At 38.0% G+C, this 20,895-nt stretch overlaps 1 protein-coding gene across 16 annotated transcripts; it reads left to right on the forward strand.

Moving 5' to 3' along the window:
- Positions 1-8,485: 8,485 nt before the first annotated feature.
- Positions 8,486-20,814, forward strand: LOC103702211 (uncharacterized). 16 transcript variants are annotated; one of them, XM_088702572.1, is made up of 6 exons: positions 8,611-8,767; positions 9,501-9,681; positions 10,184-10,297; positions 10,507-11,073; positions 19,348-19,388; positions 19,515-20,814. In XM_088702572.1, the coding sequence occupies exons 4-6, from the start codon at positions 10,761-10,763 to the stop codon at positions 20,514-20,516; spliced, it is 1,356 nt and encodes a 451-aa protein (XP_088558698.1). In that variant the 5' UTR covers positions 8,611-8,767; positions 9,501-9,681; positions 10,184-10,297; positions 10,507-10,760; the 3' UTR covers positions 20,517-20,814. The 16 variants fall into 16 exon arrangements, with proteins under 16 accessions (XP_038980345.2, XP_088558710.1, XP_088558697.1 ...); XM_088702574.1 differs by having other exon boundaries at positions 10,510-11,073; XM_088702573.1 differs by having other exon boundaries at positions 10,184-10,276.
- The last annotated feature ends 81 nt before the right edge of the window (positions 20,815-20,895 follow it).

Genomic DNA, 20,895 nt, shown 5'->3' on the forward strand with positions numbered 1-20,895 from the left:
ATTTCTTTCCTATTCCCTTGTGGCAGATGATGACTGAAATGCATTACCAGTGAAATATCTATTTGAATAATAGATAGAGGGCAAGGGATGAAATCCAATGGCCCTGTGCATCACACCATTTTCCGAGTGGAACTTGAGGTATGGAGGAATGTATGAGACAAGATAATTTTGAATATATGATGAGATTCTGAGGATTTGCATATCATTCTTTTTTTACAAATTTCTTTCTGCACAGTCTCTTCAATCGATCATTTTAACTTTAATGGAGAACCCTGCTTCCATCTACAATGCTTATCTCCAAAACATACCAATCATACAGCCCAAGAATCATGGAGCATGATTTTGACCATAAGAGATTCTCGAAGATTATGCAACAATTCAAAAACTTTCCTTGTTGGTCAGAAGCATGCACCCCAAGAATCATAGAGCATCATGTTAACTAAGAGATTCTTGCACATTGTGCAACAATTTAAAAACTTTTCTTATCGGTGAGAATCATGCAGCCCATAAATGATAGAGCATCAAGTTGACTAAGGGATTCTTGCATATTGTGCAACCATTCAAAAATATTTCTTTACATTATGCAATAGTCTAGAAAAGCACATCTTATCTGTAAATCATCCTTTATTTTTTCATCCTCTAATGTAGATCTTGTGTATTATAAATTTACAAGCAATGGACGAATAATATGTGGCCTTTTATCTCAAATATCTAGCCTCAATAATATTTTTTTAGCTTCAATTTCCAAAGCTCCCACGTTTGGTTGATACCGTGCAACTAATGACTTGCCCTTCCGGGATGTTCAGGATTCAACTAAGGGAGGTATTGCTATTAAAAGATATATTAAAGAGCTGCACCTTCGCCGTGGAATCATTCTCTCTTTGGAAAGCGTAATATTTTAAAAATTATGTTACGTGCACACCAACGGTCGGCTTGCCATGCGGCAAGAGGATATATATCGGTTTAACTTCCGAAATTTATGGGCAAACGTGATATATATTTTAGATATTTTCTAAATCCCCAACAATTCTACTTAATCTTGGATTTTGCTCTCAGAATCCTAGAATAAATAAGCGAAGAGATCTCTTTCACCCATGTGATCATCGCATCCATTCATATTTATCTACGGGCTATTTGGTTCTTCCCCATGACCTCAATTTCCGTGCTGCGAGTGCAAGCATGGTCATAGAAAACAATATTGTGAATAGTTCATAATATGTTTTTGCATCAAATAGTGTGTATTGTGATTCATCTAGAACACTGCCCTAAATAATTCAGATGAATTTCTATATGAAGTGATCATATTTAAATTATCAACTCTAGAGCAAAAAGAAGATCTGGCCATGGGTGGGCACGAAAAGTAAAGATAACACAAGGTGGGATAGAACTGGCCTCACGAGCTCATGTTTTTTAAGTTTTTCCTTGGTTTCCTGCCTGCATATGGTTGCAATACTCCATCCAAGTTAAGATTTAGGTGTTATTGCAATAACAATTGTTATGATGTGTGACCCGTGCGGGTGTGTGTTTAGTTCCACATCGATTATTCGCTGGATAGATCTTGGGTACTTATACAGGATCAAGAAACCCAAATAATACCTTCCGGCTAGCCATTTTGGATGAGATCCTGGGTTGTTACATTATGCAGGATAGATATGAAATATTTTGCTATGTAGTTACCATTTGGTTTGGATTGTATAACCCTTTACCACTTTAAGCAAGAGATAAGGTTCGATTCTGAAGGGCATCGACTGTTGCCTCGCCCCGATTATTCTAAATTTTGGTTTAGTGAGTAATTAGTTGGTCCGCTTTGGGGCTCGAACCCTGGCTTGGATGAGTGAGGTGGGTATAGCGTAGTAGAAGGTGGGGAATAGCCCTCCAAGAATTTATAGAAGCTATAAAAGAAAAACTGCCAGGCAGCTTGGTTTGCTTGGTCATGCCGGACAAACTGCTTCATGGGATGTTGGATTTTTTTCTTTCGAGATCTCTCCCTCCCTCCCTCCCTCCCTCTCTCTCTTCTTCTTAATTAGCAATGTATTTTAGCATTGATGGTTGGGATTGTATGGAAAATACTTCATGAGTGAGGAAGACTGCCTTTAAGAGGCCTATATTTAGGAAGTTTAGAAAGATTTTAAAGGTTTCTTCTTGATATTTTTCACTTTGAGAATGATCTTGGTCCTAATACAATCAATTGAGATGTCAATTTTTTTATTTTCTGACTATTTTAAACATATGTTTTTTCATTTTTCTTGCTAGAAGTTGCTTTTCTATCCAAATTATAAAAAAAAATTCGAATGGGAAAAGCTTCATATGTTTTTTCTTTCTCTAGATTTTTCTTTTCTACCATCTAATGTAGAGCCTAAAGTAGACGGCAAGGTGTGGATATATGACCAATTATATGGCAATCATGTATAGGGAGGAGGTAGCATCTAAAACCTATTATCATAGAAAATTTATTTTCTGTCTTTTCTAAAACCATGGTGTGCTATATAGGTCCGAACTGGACAGTATAGAGCATACCGTATTGTGCTGATTTGGGTGGCATATCGATATTCGGAGTACCAAAAAACTCAATACTGTATCATAGTGACATCGTACTAGTATGGCACCGATATGGGGTCTGGTACCGAGACAGCGAATCTTGCCTGAAACTTTATTCATAATTTATTTTCCATATATCAAAATGCGAAAGTGTAAAGAATATTGAATTATAACGAAATGACCAACGTTGTCCAGATTTAGGGTATCTGCGGAGATTGATATTTTCAAAATAGAAAATGAATCGCTTAGTTTTGTGCCTACTTCTTATTTATTTATTTACTTCCAAATCCATCTTTATGGATGCTAAGAGACCTATTATGTTTGTTCCTCTCTATATTTCTTTTAGGAGGTCCATGAATCATAAATTCATAATACACTGTAGACCACTATAAGACCAATTAAAAGTGGACCATATTGAGGGGGAAAAACTAACCACTGAATGCAATATAATTACAAAGGAAGTTGTTTCATCTGCCCATCGAAGGTTCATAATTTAATTTTTGCGTATACCAGGATGCAGACTATAAAGAAGAATGACTTTAAAAATGAGTTAATATGGCGAATATTATTTCCTAAAAATTAAGCTCTGAAGAAGTAATGATGTCAAAGTAGGAAGTTGAATTGCTCGAACTTTTTGTGACATGATACCATCTATCAGTCTTTCTGATATGCTAACTAAGGAAGGACGAATTCACTTCTCTCTTTTATCTTATCGTATTAGGAGGATGGACTAATGGCAGTAGACTACAATGGCTTGCATTCATATTTGCACATGGCTTGACCCCTGCAATTGGGCATATATTGCAAAGTTCAACAAACAGACCATACATTGCAGGTTGTGATAATCAATCAGAAATATGTAGATTTTAGGAAGCTCAGAAATTTATTTATTCATGTTTGCAAGTATTATTAAGTCTGGACTGTTATGCTGCATGAATTAATTGTTTGGTTTTTCCCTAACTTGGCCTTTTAACACTCAAACATGACTTTACCTCCAAACTTGTTTCTCAATCTTATACTTTCTGATGGCAAAAAATATAGAATCACAGCTTCTTTTCCTCTCTTCTAGATATTCGATTGTATACGATTATCCTATAATAGTATTTTTATGTATTTTGATATTGGAGATATTCCTTCCTTGCACCTACGAAGATTAAGTATGCTATCCAAAAGCATTCTTGTAAGTTCATTAATTATCTAGCAAATAGATGGAAAAAAGTGCAAGGGGGCATGTGTTTTCTCGCATCAAAGTTTGCGATGGAGAGGGCTTGGGTACGTAAGCAGGACGAAGGACTAAGATTGGTAACCTTCTAATGAGCCCTTCTTAGATGAGATTCTAAGTAGATCTGTTCACGGGCCGGACGGCCTTTCTGGCCTACTGGAGCCTAAAGTTTTTTGGGCAGGCTTTTAGGCCTGCTTGTGCAATTTTCTTACTTCAAAGTTTTCAGCAGCACAGTAGATGAGTTACATTTATTGTCATTGTCATTCTTTCTAAGAAAATATGTACTTACAACGTGCTTAGCATCTAAGAAGCAACACCACCGCATATTGCTTTTCTAAGATTCTTGCAGAATAAGGTTTTCTTTATAACCTTCTGAAAGAAAAGTTTTCTGTATAGGTGTCTCGTACAGGGAATGTTCTATTCGCATGCTTTCATGCTTTGTTGTTGATGTTAGTTATGATTTTTCTATTTTATCTTTTATTTTAAATTTCTCATTGGGAAGCAAGCTCGATCACCTTTTGTCCATCTTACTTTTTTGGTGGCATAATGTTCTCCAGCATAATGCTTCATGGGGAATGTGCAGGTAATAACTATTTTTCGACTACAAAATATTGTTGGGAGTTGGATATGATTTCTGCGGAAACATTCAGAAGTTCAGCATACGGTTTTCTGGTCAAGGATGGTTGCATTTTTTTTTTATCAAGTCGAGTTCGAGCTTGGATACTAAGGCTGAATTGATTTCGAATCGAGTTTCGAGCCTATGTATTTGGAATGTAGATGAGCTTAAAGCTCTAGCTACTCAGCTCGGTTCAAAGCTCTAGTCACCGATTTGGGTGCCGTGGTTACAAATGTTTTTCCTGTGATAGTGAGCAATGGGGCATCTGAGTGATCTTCTGTACAGGAGGAGAAGATCTCTTATTCATACATTTGGGAGATTATGAATTTTTCAGGGTTACAGAAGCCTATCTACTCCAAGGATTTTGAAGCAGGCAGACTCAACTGGTAAATACGTTTTTTTTTCGAAGGAAATGGAGGAAGCAAAGTGCTTCCCCCAGCTATATTAAAGGGAACAGAATTTACAAAGCAGGAAGAACAAGATTACAAAGTATCAAAACAAGCAGCAGAGCTGAACACTTGAAAGCAACAGGTTACAACCAAGAACAATAAGTTGCCTAGGAATTATCTCGTCAGAAGGGAGGCAAAAAGACCCCGCATAGATTGGTAGTTGTCTTTGGTTTTCTGATCAGAAAACCAGTGAGTAAAAGAGAGCAGGGCTTTTTGCAGGGTCGCATTGATGGAACATTGTTTCCGAAGAAAGACATGCACCTGAATTCCTTTCCAACTAGAGGTGCCAGCAAACGGCCATTGCCAACTGGTCCCAACCTTTTCCAAAACGCCATTTCCTCCATGCTGCCCATAGATCCTTGATATCCTTTGGCCAACCTGCTGAGTTTTGAGGGCAAACCATAAGCTCTTAGCGAAAGAACATTTGATCTACCGGTAAATACTAGTTCACTTGATATCCTTTACCAGTTCTCTTGCTGAACTGGTAAATACTTGTACATTGTTCCTTTTGTCTCCAACAAATTATAACTACTGATCTACTGTAACAATGATGATTGGCATGCAAGTTCATTTAATTTGGAGATCAACATGGTAGCCATATCTTTATAGATCAAAGATAACCCTAGGCCGAGAATCTCAATGATTAGTTGAAGTGTGTCAAATCAATCTTAATAAGAACAACAACAACGATAACTGCTGCTGCTTTCTCATCTGCTAACTTTCGCGACGAATCTTTTGAGAGAATTGATTCACAATTGGACTCACTTGGTTGCTGCTGCTCTTGGTCTATGATCCAGAAACCGTTAAATTCCATTGCTTGCTAGCTAGTATATTATATACAGATGTTTAGTTTTGCTTTATCTTCATATTGATTTTTAATTTATCTACGTTAACTACCCTAGTTTTTCCTAGTTTAGAATCATAGCTTCTGCTATAACCTACATCCTCCTCTTTTGGGCAGGCAGCATAACACGTAACAGTAGTAGAAGTTTTTGAAGATCAACGTACCAGGACCATGCTACCAATCCTTCACCTTATTTTCTTTCCGGTTATTGACACTGATAGCATGCTTGTGTGCTTGCATGAGCCTGCTAAGAGATGCATGTCATCCATCCCCTAGCAGCCAATATAGGGCTCGTTTGGTTCGCGGAAAGCATTTTTCCTCCTAGGAATATAATTTCTGGAAAACAAATTTCTAGGAAGAGGATGCCTAGGAAAGTACTTTTAGCATGTTTGGTTGACCATGGGAAAGTGACAAATTTTCAAAGTGCTTACCATCCACTTTTCTGAGAAAGTTATGTATAATTTATATTATTCCCTTAATAAAAATTAGGTCTTTAATGCCTCTTTAATGCTTTTTTAATGCTGAAAGGCCTTTTTGGAAAAAAATAAAAATGGGGTGATTTCCGCCTCATTGGAAAGTAACTTTCCCATGTTTCTTATGGGAAAGACTTTCCCATGAAGGGCTCGTTTGGTTCGCGGGAAGCATTTTCCTTCCTAGGAATATGATTCCTGGGAAATAAATTCCTAGGAAGAGGATGCCTAGGAAAGTACTTTTGGCATGTTTGGTTGACCATGGAAAAGTGACAAATTTCCAAGGTGCTTATGTTTGGTTGGCCATCCACTTTCCTAGGAAAGTTATATATAATTCCTATTATGTCCTTAATAAAAATTAGGTTTTTAATGCCTCTTTAATGCTTCTTTAATGCTGAAGGGACTTTTTGGGAAAAAGTAAAAATGGAGTGATTCCCACCTCATGGGAAAGTAACTTTCCCATGTTTCTCATGGGAAAGACTTTCCCATGAAATGTGGGAATCACATTCCCATGGGAATACAACTTTCCCTTCTCTCTCCTTTGAAAACTCCAACCAAACAAGAGGCATCTCATTACTTTCCCGTTGACCACACTTTCCCCCCTTCTTTTCCCGCGAACCAAACGAGCCCGAAATGTGGGAATCATATTCCCATGGGAATATAACTTTCCCATCTCTCTCCTTTGAAAACTCCAACCAAACAAGAGGCATCTCATTACTTTTCCGTTGACCACACTTTCCCCCCTTCTTTTCCTGCGAACCAAACGAGCCTATATTTCTTTTTCAGGCACACCCAATAAGATAGTCGGGTAGCTGTCATCATGCTGCCGAGAAAGCGGATTGATGCACAAATGTTAGGATTACTAGAAAGTCCGTCATACCATGCTAAGGGGTCACACAGCTCCCCGGCATGGCCATTAGGACTAGATCCTCTAGCTCCGCAAGAAGTTGAAAACTTTGGAGACCTGACCGGCTCTACTCCGAGAAAGCTTGGCTTTGACGACTATGTTCCATTGGTGGAGATGTTCCATCCGCCAACCACTCTTTCAAGATACAGTTTTGGAGATCAAGTTTTACGTGGATGAGCGCCAGCATGACCTGTTATAAGTGATTATAAGCTAAATCCCTATTGTACTAAGACCATTTGTGGAACAACATGAAGAGTCTTCAACTTTAGTAGTGAAGCAAGTTGAGCGGTTTGTTTCTAACATTGCTGGCTAATACCAGATGCCACAGCACACACACTCCACTATATTCTGGGCTAACTCAGTTCAGTCATTCTTCAAAAGCCTCTAATAGAAATAGACTTATGGACTTGGGAGTCAAAATTATTGTTTAAAAGGATATCCCAAGAATGACGTAGAGTCAGAAATAATATCTCTATAGTCCAATCAAAGAGAGTTTCCTTCCGGGACAGGAATCAAATGATGTTCATGTTCTAGACCCATCCAAACAGAACAGGCCAGACCCCACCCATTAGGAAACGCAGGCACTAAGGAGAGTTCACCAACTGGGCCCCATAAGGCACCATTAATTTCCCTTGGTTTGGGTTGTGGAAAGAGATCTATCTGAACCGCCCCTTGATTAGCTCCAAATCCGGCATCAGATCTATCCTGCAAGGGTCCACCTGAGCTGGCTTTCAGGGCCCATCTACGAGTCTCCCACCTTTTATGCCTTGTTCTTAAAAATTCAAATCAGCCTAGCTTTTCTTTGGCAGGCAAAATAAGTTTAACTTTCAACAATGGCCTTTTTCCTAACAAAAGCACTCTTTCAAATATCAAGATCACTTGATCAAAAAAAAAAAGAAAGGCCAAACACTGCTGTAGTTCTATTATTATGGCCGTAGCAATACGGCAACCTATGTCATAATAAATATAAAAGAGATTGTTATTACCAAATATTTCGTTGAACATCTTCGAATAGAAATATCAGTCATCATATTGGTTGAAATATAGTGGACGAAAGGAACACAATGCAAATGTTACTCATAATCAACTAAATGTAAGATTTTATAAATTGTCATATTGATAAAACAAACAAAAATATATTACGAATGCAGTTATGATAGGATGGTGATATACTACTGCACTACTAAAATCTGGATCCAAGGAACAAGATGAATTTGGCGTCACCTAATCCAACACCACTATCATGTTATAAAAATATGTTGTAATGTCAAAGTAGTTACATGATCCAAGGCCAAGACTTGTATCTAAGTTCTATTTTCATATTTTTTGTTGTTGTTATTGTTGTTGTTGGTAAATTGCCGTATTGCATGTCATATTCCACAGGTCGCAGATTCACCGCCATCTTATTAACCCCTTTCATGTCACGAGATATGCACGTGCTCTTCTCCGTTGCGGGCTTGTTGCCGAGTATGGCAACCAGAATCCATAGCGGAAGTTTGGCTCTGGCGTGCCATTTGTCCGTGTATTAACTATTAGAGAGAGAGAGAGAGAGAGAGAGAGAGAGAGAGAGAGAGAGAGCTTACGTCACCCTCGCCTTCTATTATCCCCTTTTTTTTTCCCCTCTTCCTCCGAGGCTCTCTTATCGTTAAAAGCTTGGGCCTTGCTGCTCTCCTTCCGCCCCTTTTCCCGTTCACGCTTCCAAGACCTGGAAATTTCTCCAGGTATCTTCCTCTCCATCTCTTCCTGCTTGTTTGGCGATTTATGCCGATCTTCCTCTCCATCTCTTCCTGCCTTTTTGGGGATTTATGCCGATTTTTATGCACTTTTCCACACGAGGCATGTGATTTCGTATGATTTCGTGTCTATTTAATCTGGTATCTTCATTTCGTTTGCTCCAAGATGCGATTTTTCTCTTGCAGGTTGACATTATTTTTGATTTGTGGTTTCTTAGTTATTGTTTTGTGCTATTCATCTTATATACCTAAATCTGTTAGTTTGAAGCGCACCAAGATTAATTTTTGGATTGATTTATTGCCGTATTGTGCTTCTTATTTTGATTTTTTGCCCCTACTTGGGTTGTTTCTTTCGTTCTTTAAGGTGTCTGTTATACCTCATTGGTTTTTAAGGGTTGAGGAGCTGTGAATATGGAACCCTAGAAACTTATGCAATCATGTGGCTAGTCAGTGAACGAAGAAAAAACTAAATAGATGGCCGGGTTGTTGTCTGTGAAGCTATATTTTCTTGGAGCACATGTTTGTGGTGTGAGCAGAAATTACAGATTTCATGTTGTCAAGCAATAAAATTGATGAATTAGTCTAGTAATACTTGATTTCTTTTTGGAAAATTTTCGTGAACCGGTCTTATTATTTTAAGTTAATGAGCACACTTGACATCTATTCTCCTACCAGAAATTCCGTTCTTGCCTTATTAACTTGTCATTTGTTTTCGTTGAAGGAAATGCTTACTATGGCACTTATTTAGGTGACGCATCGAAAGCATGTGTTTGACTTGATGTATGGATCGGGTTCTATGTGGTTCATCTAGCAAGTTTTTTTTGCTTTGTTACATACGGTCTCCCACAGTGTTTTGGTGCGAAATGGGCATGACTTCATTTTACTTTCCCCCCTCACTCAAGGTAGGATTTTCCATCCTGTGGCATGCTATTTAATCTTGCAATGTAGATCGATAAAAAGTCTCTTGCCAAGTAGAATGCTAGTATTCAGCAACCCACATATCATCAGTAAGTTGCCCTCTACTGCAGGCTAAAACATTATAATGGTCAAGCTAACTTTTTATTTATTTATTTATTTAAACTATGGGGCCTTCCTTTATGCCAAATTTAGTGTATTTTACCAGGGCCCATCCAAATAAATGCGAAGCTTTTCTTGGAAAAAATATATACATCAACTTCTAAATAGGCTCTGTAAAACAGAATGGCGAATAAATGCTAGGCTTTTATTGCAGTTGATGATTATTCTTGGAGGTATTTAAGGAGACATGTTAATAATTTATATGTTACCTATTCTTAGAGTGTTTGTATGGCTATGTACTTCTATGTTTAGTATGCTTGTAATGTTTATTATATTTATAAAATATGCCACAGAAATATTAAGCAGATTGTTATTTGTGTGCCTTAGAAATTATCATGTTTCTTGAGTGGTTACTGTCTCTGCAAGGGGGTCGACAAGTGCATGATTAGTGGAGTGGAGGAGCTGTTTAGGGAGATGAAGGTCTGTGATTAAATGTATAAGGTAGTAGGTGTCACAAGTAAAACCTTTTTTTTTGTGTTTTCTCATGTGCTGATGAGCAACATTAAATTCTAAACTAGGGCAATGCTTAACTGAAAAGTTTGAAGATCTGATTGAGAGAGGAGATTATGATACAAAATTTTCTGACTCTATTTTAATCGAGATATTTTTTTTGCAAGCCTATTATAACACTGGAGCTTAAATTATTGCAGCAGGTACTCTTATCCACATGTCTCATCATCGTTGCTGATTCAATGTTTGCTGCATGATGTCTTACCATTCATTTTGGAGTGAAGACTCATAAATGATTCCCATTGGAAGGAAGTTACAAGTGTTTGATTAATGCGTAATTTCTTCCATTGCATCTCCACGCCATCTCATAAAAATAGCTAAGACGGGTGCTCTCTGTTGTGTGGCCGCCGGGCCACATGGACCAAAATCCAATACAGCCAGTAGAGACTGTTCCATGGATCCAAGCGAACCTCATTGGCAAATGAATTCAAGCTTCTCCCCTCCTCTGTCAAGGAGATGGGATTGTAGGTTTCAATCAGATGGATTATCTCATAGGGTTCATGAAGCTCCCATATATGGGTCATCATTATCATCACACAGTAAGGGAAGTAGAAGTGGTGTCAGCAGCGACCAGTACCCAAATCATTACCATTCAGTGTCTGATGGGGCACTTTCTTATTTAGGGAGTCCGTCTGATAATTTGCAGGTACCTGGGTGGACACCACCTGTGCGAAGATATGATCTTGGCGAGTTTACACCTGTAGGAGGTAATTCATGCTCCCTAATTTCCTAATGGTAATTTATGACAATAAGTTAGAATTGCTCCAGTTCGCTTTTAATTTTAATATGATAACTACTCTTGTTTGTCCTTTCATTTTTTGTTGTGGCCGGTGGCTACAAGCTTAAATTTCTTTGTCTATCTACTCATTCTGAAGGCTGCAACTTGCAGGTTTGACATGTGAGTGTTACAGGAAAAAAATCAAGATAGATAGGATAAAAATAATTTTCATATTGGAATAATATGACTGATTTTTGCTGGGTCACTATAATTTGGATGGGAAAGGATTGTAGAGCAAACTGAATATGATCATGAGGGTGGGTTGATGTGAACAAATGCTGACTTAGAGGCTTGCTGACAATTGACTCCTTGGAAATGGCTCGACATTATGATGTCTCAGAGAGAGAGGTATAAGTAGGGGTGGCAAAATAGCTGAACAGCTCGAGGTCAGCTTGGGATTAGCCCAGAACAGGCTCGGTTCAACCTTGGTTTGAGACTAAATGAACCAAGCTTGAATTAGCAATTCAGGCTCGAAAATAATTTCAAGCCAAGCCAAAAAATACCCAGAACGTTCAAGATTGGCTCAATAAGGCTCTGTTTTCTCTAGAGCAGCATAATCAATAGCATTTTTGGTATTTTTTTTTCTAAACTTCTGCTTTATAATTAAGATTTTGATTCGCATATGTTTTAACATTTGAATCCATTAAATGTTAATTCAGACTAACCGAGCTTGAACCAGGCTTGAAATCAAGCTGAACCAAGATTGGTTCGAGCTTGAATTAATTTCTGGCTTGGTTTAGGATTTACAAGCTACTCGTTTAGGCATGTTTTCAGCTTAGTTGGAAATTAGACTCGAATTGAGTTCAAGATAGTAGTGGATAAACCAAGCTTGAACAAGCATTTCAAGCTCCAAATCAATTTCAAGCGAGCTTGATGAAACCGAGGCTTGATGAAGCTCGGCTCATTTACACCCCTAGGTGTAAGAGGCAATAGATGGGCATGTGAAGGAGGATCAGGGGAGCAAACTCTCTTTTCATCTTTCTAACATAAAATTTTCAATCATCATTTGCTGCATGTGTATCTTGTGCTGGACTTTGTTTCACTGCAGCATTTTTGGTCTCAGAACATATTTTGGTGCCCTTTGACTTAGGAGCTAACCTTCTATATCATCTAGCGAGTGCTGGTTTTCCAGATTGCAAGGATGGTTCATAGAATCTTAGGGATTTTGGGGTCACTTTATTGTATGCCATGCCTTAAATCTCAATTCCCTTTGATAAGCATGTTGATAAGCAGGATTCTGTTAGATAATGTGACACCAAGATTGGTGCTGGTCAGGTGTCTAACTGTCTAGTTAATTTTTACCTGTTTAGGATGTTATTGACTGGTTTCATTATAGTGACATTCCTTATGCATTTTCTTATCTATTTTATGCATTGATTTGGACTATGTAGTTTGTGTATCACGTGCAATAATTTATTAATAGCTTCTTGTAAGTTGATAAAAAAAGAAACTATAATGTTGCACTTAGGTCGGGGGATGATATCGAGGACAAAAAACCTTGTAATTGATAAAGAGAAGAATGGACCAACTTGTCATTCATTGTCAGGCGTATAAGAATAAAAAGAATGGAGAAGGGATGTTTGTGCTTGTATGCATTTGTGCATGAATATGTGGGTTTATGGTTGTGAATGTATGATTGCATCTATCCCTCTCATGTCTTGGTTAGATATTGCAGAAGTGACTATGGGAATCTTGGAAGTTGTATTACTGGTGAGTGGCGACCCTCTGGTTTGTGGAGAGGCTTTGATACTTTACAAATATGCTTCAAAATTGGCATCAAAGTTAAGAATATGTATGTGTGCAGCATGCACATTTTTCCTGTGCCCTTTCATGGTTGCATGCTTGCATGTGTTTGTGTCTTCTGTACAGGGTAAGCATATAACACTAGCAGGAACCAGTGAAACTGGGTCATTTATATGCCATCTGGTTCCTCAAGAGATATATTCTTGTCTGAATTTTGAATTGCTTCCAAATCACATCATAATGGGAATAAGCTGTTGTCTGGGTGACCTTTTTTAAAAAGATATATAGTTTTGCATTCTACTGTTTGGCTATCTATTTTTGCCATTGATAAGTTTCTCGCTTTTGGGATACTTTGATTAAGAAATATTTGGCGAATGATGGTAATATGTGCACCCTGTTAGGAAACATTAACTTGAGGAAAGTAGTTGTGTCATTATTTTTCTTGATCTCTCTCTTTAGGACACATTTTACGAATTTTAACCTAGGAAGATGGATGACTTTGGAGGTAGACATAGTACGTTATTTCTCAAGAAGCTTTTGGGTGCTTTTCATTAAGAAGCCAAGGAAGCTAATGAAGAGAACTCATTGGATGAATATAGAAGAAAATTGCTGATGAAAGACTTCCTAATGTGCAAGAGGAATGGATCAGTAGATGTATTGGAGGAAGAACTCAAGAGCATTACATATATGGGAGCTGGAAGCCTAAATTTGGATGGCAATTGGATTACGAAGGAGGACGTTGATTTTTTATGTAAAGGAAAAAGTGATGTAAGCTCTAATTGAAGGTATTGCATATTGTCTCCTAGTTTAGGTTAGTAAGGATATGTTGTAAGGGGAGATAGTTGTGAGAGGCGTGAAGAGAATGTAGTTTTTTAATGCAGTGACAGTTGTTCAAGAGTAGAGTTTAACTTTGGGATATCGTTGATGATGGTAAGGAGGCTGTTTAGGACCTCTTCCTTGGGGGATGTACCATTTGTTGAGTCAAACCTTTAGCCATTGTACTACTAAGATGGGAGGACAAAAGAAGCGAGGGATTTTAGAATGAATAGTGTTACCTTTAGCCACTGACGGTGGCCCTCAAGGTGATTACTATGTGATTGAAGTCAGCTATGGATATCTAGTTCGCCTACACCAAGATCATTTTTTGTATTAGAAAGTGAACAAAGAAAAAGCTTATAATAGATTTGGCCTTTTATTGACTATTAATGTACATCAATGCAAACTACAAACTGTATAAATTTTAACAAAGATGATGCAATATGCAACTAGCTAGTTTGTAGCACGGGAAGTTTGGATGGCAGAATGGCAGAATTTTAATTTATTTCTGTTTGGCTCAAGTTGGGTCTAGTCTATTACCAGCCAAGATGAAAAACGGTGACCAAGTTTTCAGCAAAAAAGAAAAACAGTGACCAAGTGAACAATCTAATATCTATAGCTTGCTTTGATTTTGTTGACATGGATAAACTATGGACAACTTTAATCAGAAAGCCATTTCATTAGCCATGTAGGATTAAAAAATTAGGTCTCGAACAACCAAAGTGATACTAGGTTAGGTGACTTAATGCAACATAAAATATCCAACTGATATTTTGCTTCTGGGCACGAAGCATATACTATGTTGCTCATCAGGTACTTTAGGTTTGATGAGGTCGGTAACTTGGGAAGCAGAAGTTGTTAAGAAAAAATAAAGAGAAAACAAAGAGTAGAAGGCTATCCTTGCCCTTCCCATGTCGTATAATGTTAAAGAAATATGATTTATAGGTTCAGAGGACGAGGATACAAACTTTTGATGTGCTTATTGAGTGAAAAAGTGTTGATCCATTTGACAATTTTTGAAAGTTTTGATTATCGTCCATTAAATATTACCCAGCAATAGAATAGTCTTATCAACGTGATTTTTTGTATCATGAGTAATCTGACACTCCGGGAAGTTTCGAATGCTTGAGTTCACCTAGGCAAGGAGATTAATGATGAGATTTATATCCTTGACAATAGTTAGGTTATAATGTTCAACAAAATTCTCTAAATTGGGCTACAAATTCTTCCCATGAACTGCAATTCCAATGTTGAATCTTTGATTGTCTTGAATTTGTTTCAAGTCTTTGATGGCCTTGAACTTGCTTCAAACTCGCTTCAGATCTTTGATGGCCTGGCATAGTTTTACATCGTCGGCCTTCATCATGATCGTCACCTCTTGTCTAGAACCTATTGAGCGAATCCACATCCTTGTGCTCTTAAAATCTAATAAAAAAATCAGAGAAGAAAGTATTAGGATCACGAACGGTATGGAGCAAAAAAGCTGGAGTGTTATGGCCACGCTGTGCAGTGATGTAAGCTGAGGAGGGTAAGAGCAATAATATGTGATGGTGCGGGAGTATGTGTTGGGAAGAACTAATGTTTAGTGAACTGGGTGCATCGATCGAGTCCATCCACTTGGCTTGCTTCCTGGGAGTCGCATAAAAACACGTAATTCCCAAAAAACCATTTGACCTGGTGGGTCAAACAGCTCAGTCATTTGAACTGGGAAGTCAAATTGGTTCTGGCCCGGGACATTTTGACTACTTAACAAAAGAAATTGAAAAAAAAATAATCTCGATCTTTCTTTTGGGGTTTTCTCCGCTCTATCTTCCTTTGCTTGGGCTGATGTGTCATAAAAGAAGTGGAGGTGAGGAGAGGCTGGGAACCAATGTGGTGGGCTGAACTACAATATGGTTTTCTTCTTGACCCTCTCTTTCTTTGGAGCGTGACTCCAATAGCTCGATGCTTGGCTGTCACCAAATTCTTTCTTGTAGGATCATTTGGTCATGCGATTAGAGTCCCTTGTAAAAGGTAGGAGGTCAATAGGGTTTGAGACAAAGGAAGAAGGGATTAGGGATTTTAGATGGAAGGATTAAGGTGAGTGGTGTTTAAGATGGTGACAAATGTTTGCTTAGCTTAGGAATCTCAGATGGGCGTGGGATTTTTAGATGGAGGGATGGGGGACCGATATCTTGGAAGAGTGGGTTGAGAAAGGGGGGAGGGGTTCCGGGACTTGCAATCTTAGATTATATGGTCAACTCATGGTTGATTTGCGCTTGAACTGTCAACCTGTGACCCAATTAGGAAAACAGTATGACCTTGGGGATTAGGAACTGACTTTTTCCGCGATGAAGGATTCATCTTTAGAGTCCATGAGGATTTAGAATTTTAGAATTTGTGAGGCTATTTTGGGTTGTTTAGGGATATTTTGGGAGGTATTAAGGCATTTTAAGATTATGAAAGTTTTCACATGGTAAGAAATACTTGGTGTTTTTATATGGTTTTTCAGGATGTGAAGTAGATGAACTTGGTAAGGGTGGAGATATAGATTTAATTATAAAGGCTTTGTCTGATTGTAGATTTAATTATACATGATTTGTTTCTATCAGATAGGATTAGAGTTGGTATTCTGTTTCGGACCTTTGTAACATATGTAACTCTTCATTTTCCTTATTCTCTTACTTCTGTCATGTCCTTTATTTTTCTTTATCCTTCTTTTGTTTCTCTTCCCATACGTCGTGCCTTCTTTCCCATTTCTCCATTTTGTAATGAAAATGAAAAGCGGCATTGTTCTGAAATTAAATTAAAACTAAGCCTATTTTAACTATTAAGCCTAATTTTTCTGTTCCTTCAATTATGTCTCTTTGTGGCTTCTTGGTTTAGATCTATCCAGCTGCAGATTTAAGATTATCAAAGTCCAACTTTTACTTGATAAACCTGAAATAAAATGTTAGGGCCCTTGCGTTTCACATCAGCTGGTCGGTTCAAATTTCAAAAAGTGACTAGGGGTTACTCTCATCAAAGTTTTGAGGAAGGCACATTAATCACTTAATTGTTTAGGGCTAATCAAGAAATATCATTTTTTGCGCCTTGGGTGCAAGTTTACCATAAAACTTGCATTCATTGTTAAAGAATGTAAATTCATTGTTATGCTTCGTGAGATTGAGGGTGTGTCAAATAACTCAGTCATAGCTTTGAACTGCAATTTTTACCTCAGACAAACATTGTAACTGGTTGTCACTGAAAGGATTATCAACTGATTATGGAATCAATTTGTGGTTGAAATCTTTTCAAGCAGCAGTAATCGGAAGCCCATCCTACGAGACTTTCTTTTGTTACCAAATGACTACTTTTCAGGATTCAGCCACTCTTACTGCTTGTTTACATGCTTTAAGTTGGTATCATTATGTTCATTCTTGCCTATATTAAGTCTGCTTTCTTCTGTCTTATTATCTCTTGGTGGCTTTTTTTTATTAGTAGTCATGCTTTGCTCTCTGTGCACTCAGCTAGGGATTGATCTCAGTTCTTCAACATGCAGGTGGATTCTGCTGACATTCTCATTTTTTTAGTTAACAACATAACATTATGTTACCTTCTGATTGCCAGATTCTTCTACAATTGATTGATTCGACACAATCATGATGACATAAGAGCTCGAATTGTGCTTATACTCTTCCTCTGACCATTACGATATTGTTTCATAATTGCATTTAACTATTTTCTGCATTGAATTCCTATAATTTGGCATTTGTTGGTGGCAGCGTATGGTAATTTTTTTTGTCGAATGTATTCAGACATGATCTGTTGAGGTATGTATTTATATTGTGTGTTTAGGTTTCATAAGTGTCACAGAAACACAGCCCAAAAGCTTAAGCTGTTAAAAGGAGGACCAGCCAGGCTAATAAACCAATGTAGCATCCTTTTTATTGGTCAATGTGGGACTATGACATAAGGCATACCTTAACCTATGTTAGAGAGAGAATATTTTAATAAACCATAAGCATGCATACCTTCTTCTTGCTACTGTTGAATAAACTTTTTGGATCTATGCATCGTTTGATGAACCGGCCATTGGACAGACATGTCTTAACAAAATACATTTTTGCATGAATGGGTTTCTCATATAGCTTTTCCATGGCAATACTACCCTTGGATGGATCGTCAAATTATGGTGTTGAACTTGCTCTCCAACTAAGATTGCTTTTTGTCTAACATCTACTACCGTTCCCTGTGCCTTTGAGCTTGAGCTGTGAGCAAAAGAGAAAAAAAGATTCATTTTTTTTAAAAAAATTGGAACTCATTATTCCTCTTGGATTTAAAGGTTATGGCATCATGAATTAACTTCCCTGCTTCAAATACTAATAATTTTAGTTATGCCCCTGCTTATTTCACTATGCAAACGTTCTTACGTACACATAGACTTGCAAGAGTGCATGCATACATCCATTACATGCATGTCTACATTCATTTGTGTTTATGTTGTTGTCTTGTCAATGAGACTTGAAGATCTACTTTTCTTACCTTAAGTACTTAACATCTGAGGTGTAAGAATGCATTATTAACATACAGTTAGCACCCTAAATTCATCGTTCCCCCCGAATTGTTATATCTTGCCTATATCATTCATAGTAATGTTATGCCCACACTTCTACCTATGTTTTGCCAGGTTGACTTGTGTCTTTAAAGAATTTGGAATTAGAAGAATTATCTTCTGACCTAAGTGTTAGAGGAAGACCACTGGGACTTCAGAATTTTAGTCCCTTCCATACCTTCCTGATTTGTATATAATTAATTTTGTGTGCATAAAAATGATCTGAATCTTCCTGTAGCTAATTGTCTCAGCAAAAATCCTTGTATTTTAATATTTTGGTGATGAGGAGGCTGCTACTTATATCCTCAATTAGTGAATCTTGATTATCTGGATTTAGGGAGGATTAAGAAGTGTTTTGTATAAACTAGCATTTCATGCTATGGAAGTATGGAATTCGGTTGAGCATGGTGAGGAAGATTAGATTGTTTTCTTACTATCTGGAGTTTGATTTGGAGGTGAAGATAAGTAGAAAACTTTGAGAAAAGAACGTATGGGAGGCTAGAAATTAGTTGGTTGGGCACGTGTTCCTTTGTTCTGCTTGTGCTGCATTTTTTTTTCAAAAAAAAAAAAAAACTTCCTACTGGCAATGTCAATGTTTGTAAAGAGCTTGGAATGTTTCACAAATTCTTAGTTCTTAGGTTTCATAATTTGTCCATTTACTTAAGTTGAAGGTTGCCTGATCTTGTAATAGGGTATGGTGAACAGTGGAATGCTGTTTAAGTGTGCCTGATGGAATTAGGTCTGCCGACCTGCAGATGGCAACTGGATGCAAAATTAAGTTTGATAGTTCTCTCTCTCTCAAGGTTTGAAACATAATCATAATAAGCTGTGAATAATGTACTGGAAGCATTTCTTTTGGGGTTTAATTGAAGATCTTGTGAGGGTTTTAGTCTGAATTAAACATGAAAAATATTTAATGAACCTTTTTTTGAAGTGCATTCTCCGTTCTTCTTTTAACCTGTAAATCTTTTTTGTCTACCAATAGAAAAGGCTTCTAGATAGAGTTCTACCCTGTCATTTCAAGTTATTCCTTATCATTCAACTAATCTTTAATTTGTTCTACATAATCAGGAGCAAGGCTCGAGACTTCTGTATTTTCTAGGTCTAATGAGGTACGCTTTTAAACTCCTATTACCTAAATTTCAGTGTACCGATGCTTTTTTTCTTCAAAATGTTGTGTGGTGGCTTCACACAATCTCTTACCAATGAGTATCCTTTTTTTGCATTCCTGGTTGCAGAGGCACTTTGGGGCTTTAAACAATTATGGCTCTGCATCCCCACTTCCAGATTCTAATCGATGGGCATCCACTAGCAAGCAGCCAAACTTCTTCCCATCTTGCAATTTTTCTGGCAGACGCTCATTCATGTCGAAACCTGTTTATCCGCTCGTTTTCCGGAATCCTGTTTCAGATGCCGAAGCCTTTGGAATGGCTGAAACCAGTAGTGGTGGCAGGATGACTCCTGGAGATGATGTCAGGACTTTTCCCATATGGCCTGAGAACATTTTGAGCCCAGACCTCAAGTTCCGGAAAACGATAACAGAACTCCAAAAGACAGAAGCTTCTCCAGAACCCAACACGAGCTCAAGGAGGGAAGGATTCAGATGGAGCAATGCCAGCAGTTATGATTTTGCATATGATGGAGATGTGATTGACATCACAGATCATATCATTGTAGAGAATCAAAGGTGCCTTAATAATTCACCAAGATATCAGAAATGTGGGTTATGCGAGAGGTTATTGTGGCAGAAGTCTCCATGGAGCTCTAACCGGATTGTCAGAAGCAGTGATATGCCAGTTGCTGGGGTACTGCCATGCCACCATGTTTTTCATGCAGATTGCTTGGAAGAGACTACTCCCAAGAGCCAAATCCATGAGCCTCCATGCCCTTTATGCCTGAAAGCTGTTGGCAGTGAGGGATCTACATCATTTTCAGAACCCTTGCAGGTTGCTCTGAGATCCATCCGCAGAAGCCAGGGTATGAACATTTCTTCCAACGGTGGAGGGAACTCATCTCAGAGTGGGGGCGATTTGAGGCGAAATCAGTCTCTCCCAAGGTCACGACATGGAGGTTCATTGACCAGGAGCCACTTCAAGAAGCGGTTTTCCTTCAAGGGAAGGATGGGGAAAGATCTCTTTGGGACAAAAATATTTAGGAGGACTGGGTCATCCTCATCTTCATTGCCAAAAGATGATCCTAACCAAGCCAGGAACGGGAGATCTCACCAATCCTCAGGCTAGATGGGATTGTAGAAATGGTCATACATTCAGCTGCAGGTCAGTCTTTGTTTTTGTTGTGTTTTGGGATAGAGTGCCCATGCAGAATCTGTACTCTATTAAGTTAAAATTTTAAGTTTATAAATCTTACATAGACTTATTAGTAGACCAGTGATCAATCTTTCATTGCTGGTACTGCTGGATACTGATAGTTCTGTACTTAAACAGTGGTATCAGTGCATTGTGTGTCTGTTCTGTATGGGTCCTTCATGACATCTTGGTTTTTCTAAAATCACATGAAAATTTTCTGGGTTTCTTCTCATCTGTCAATGTTTTTGACCAACTCAAGGCGGTTAATTTTTTTGTTGAAACTTGGTTGACAATGCTTAGCTATTTGTTGGAT

The sequence above is a fragment of the Phoenix dactylifera genome, chromosome 8 (assembly GCF_051530095.1).
Source record: "Phoenix dactylifera cultivar Ajwa chromosome 8, Ajwa_hap1_PhDact_Kaust_v1.1, whole genome shotgun sequence".
Classification (NCBI taxonomy): Eukaryota; Viridiplantae; Streptophyta; class Magnoliopsida; order Arecales; family Arecaceae; genus Phoenix; species Phoenix dactylifera.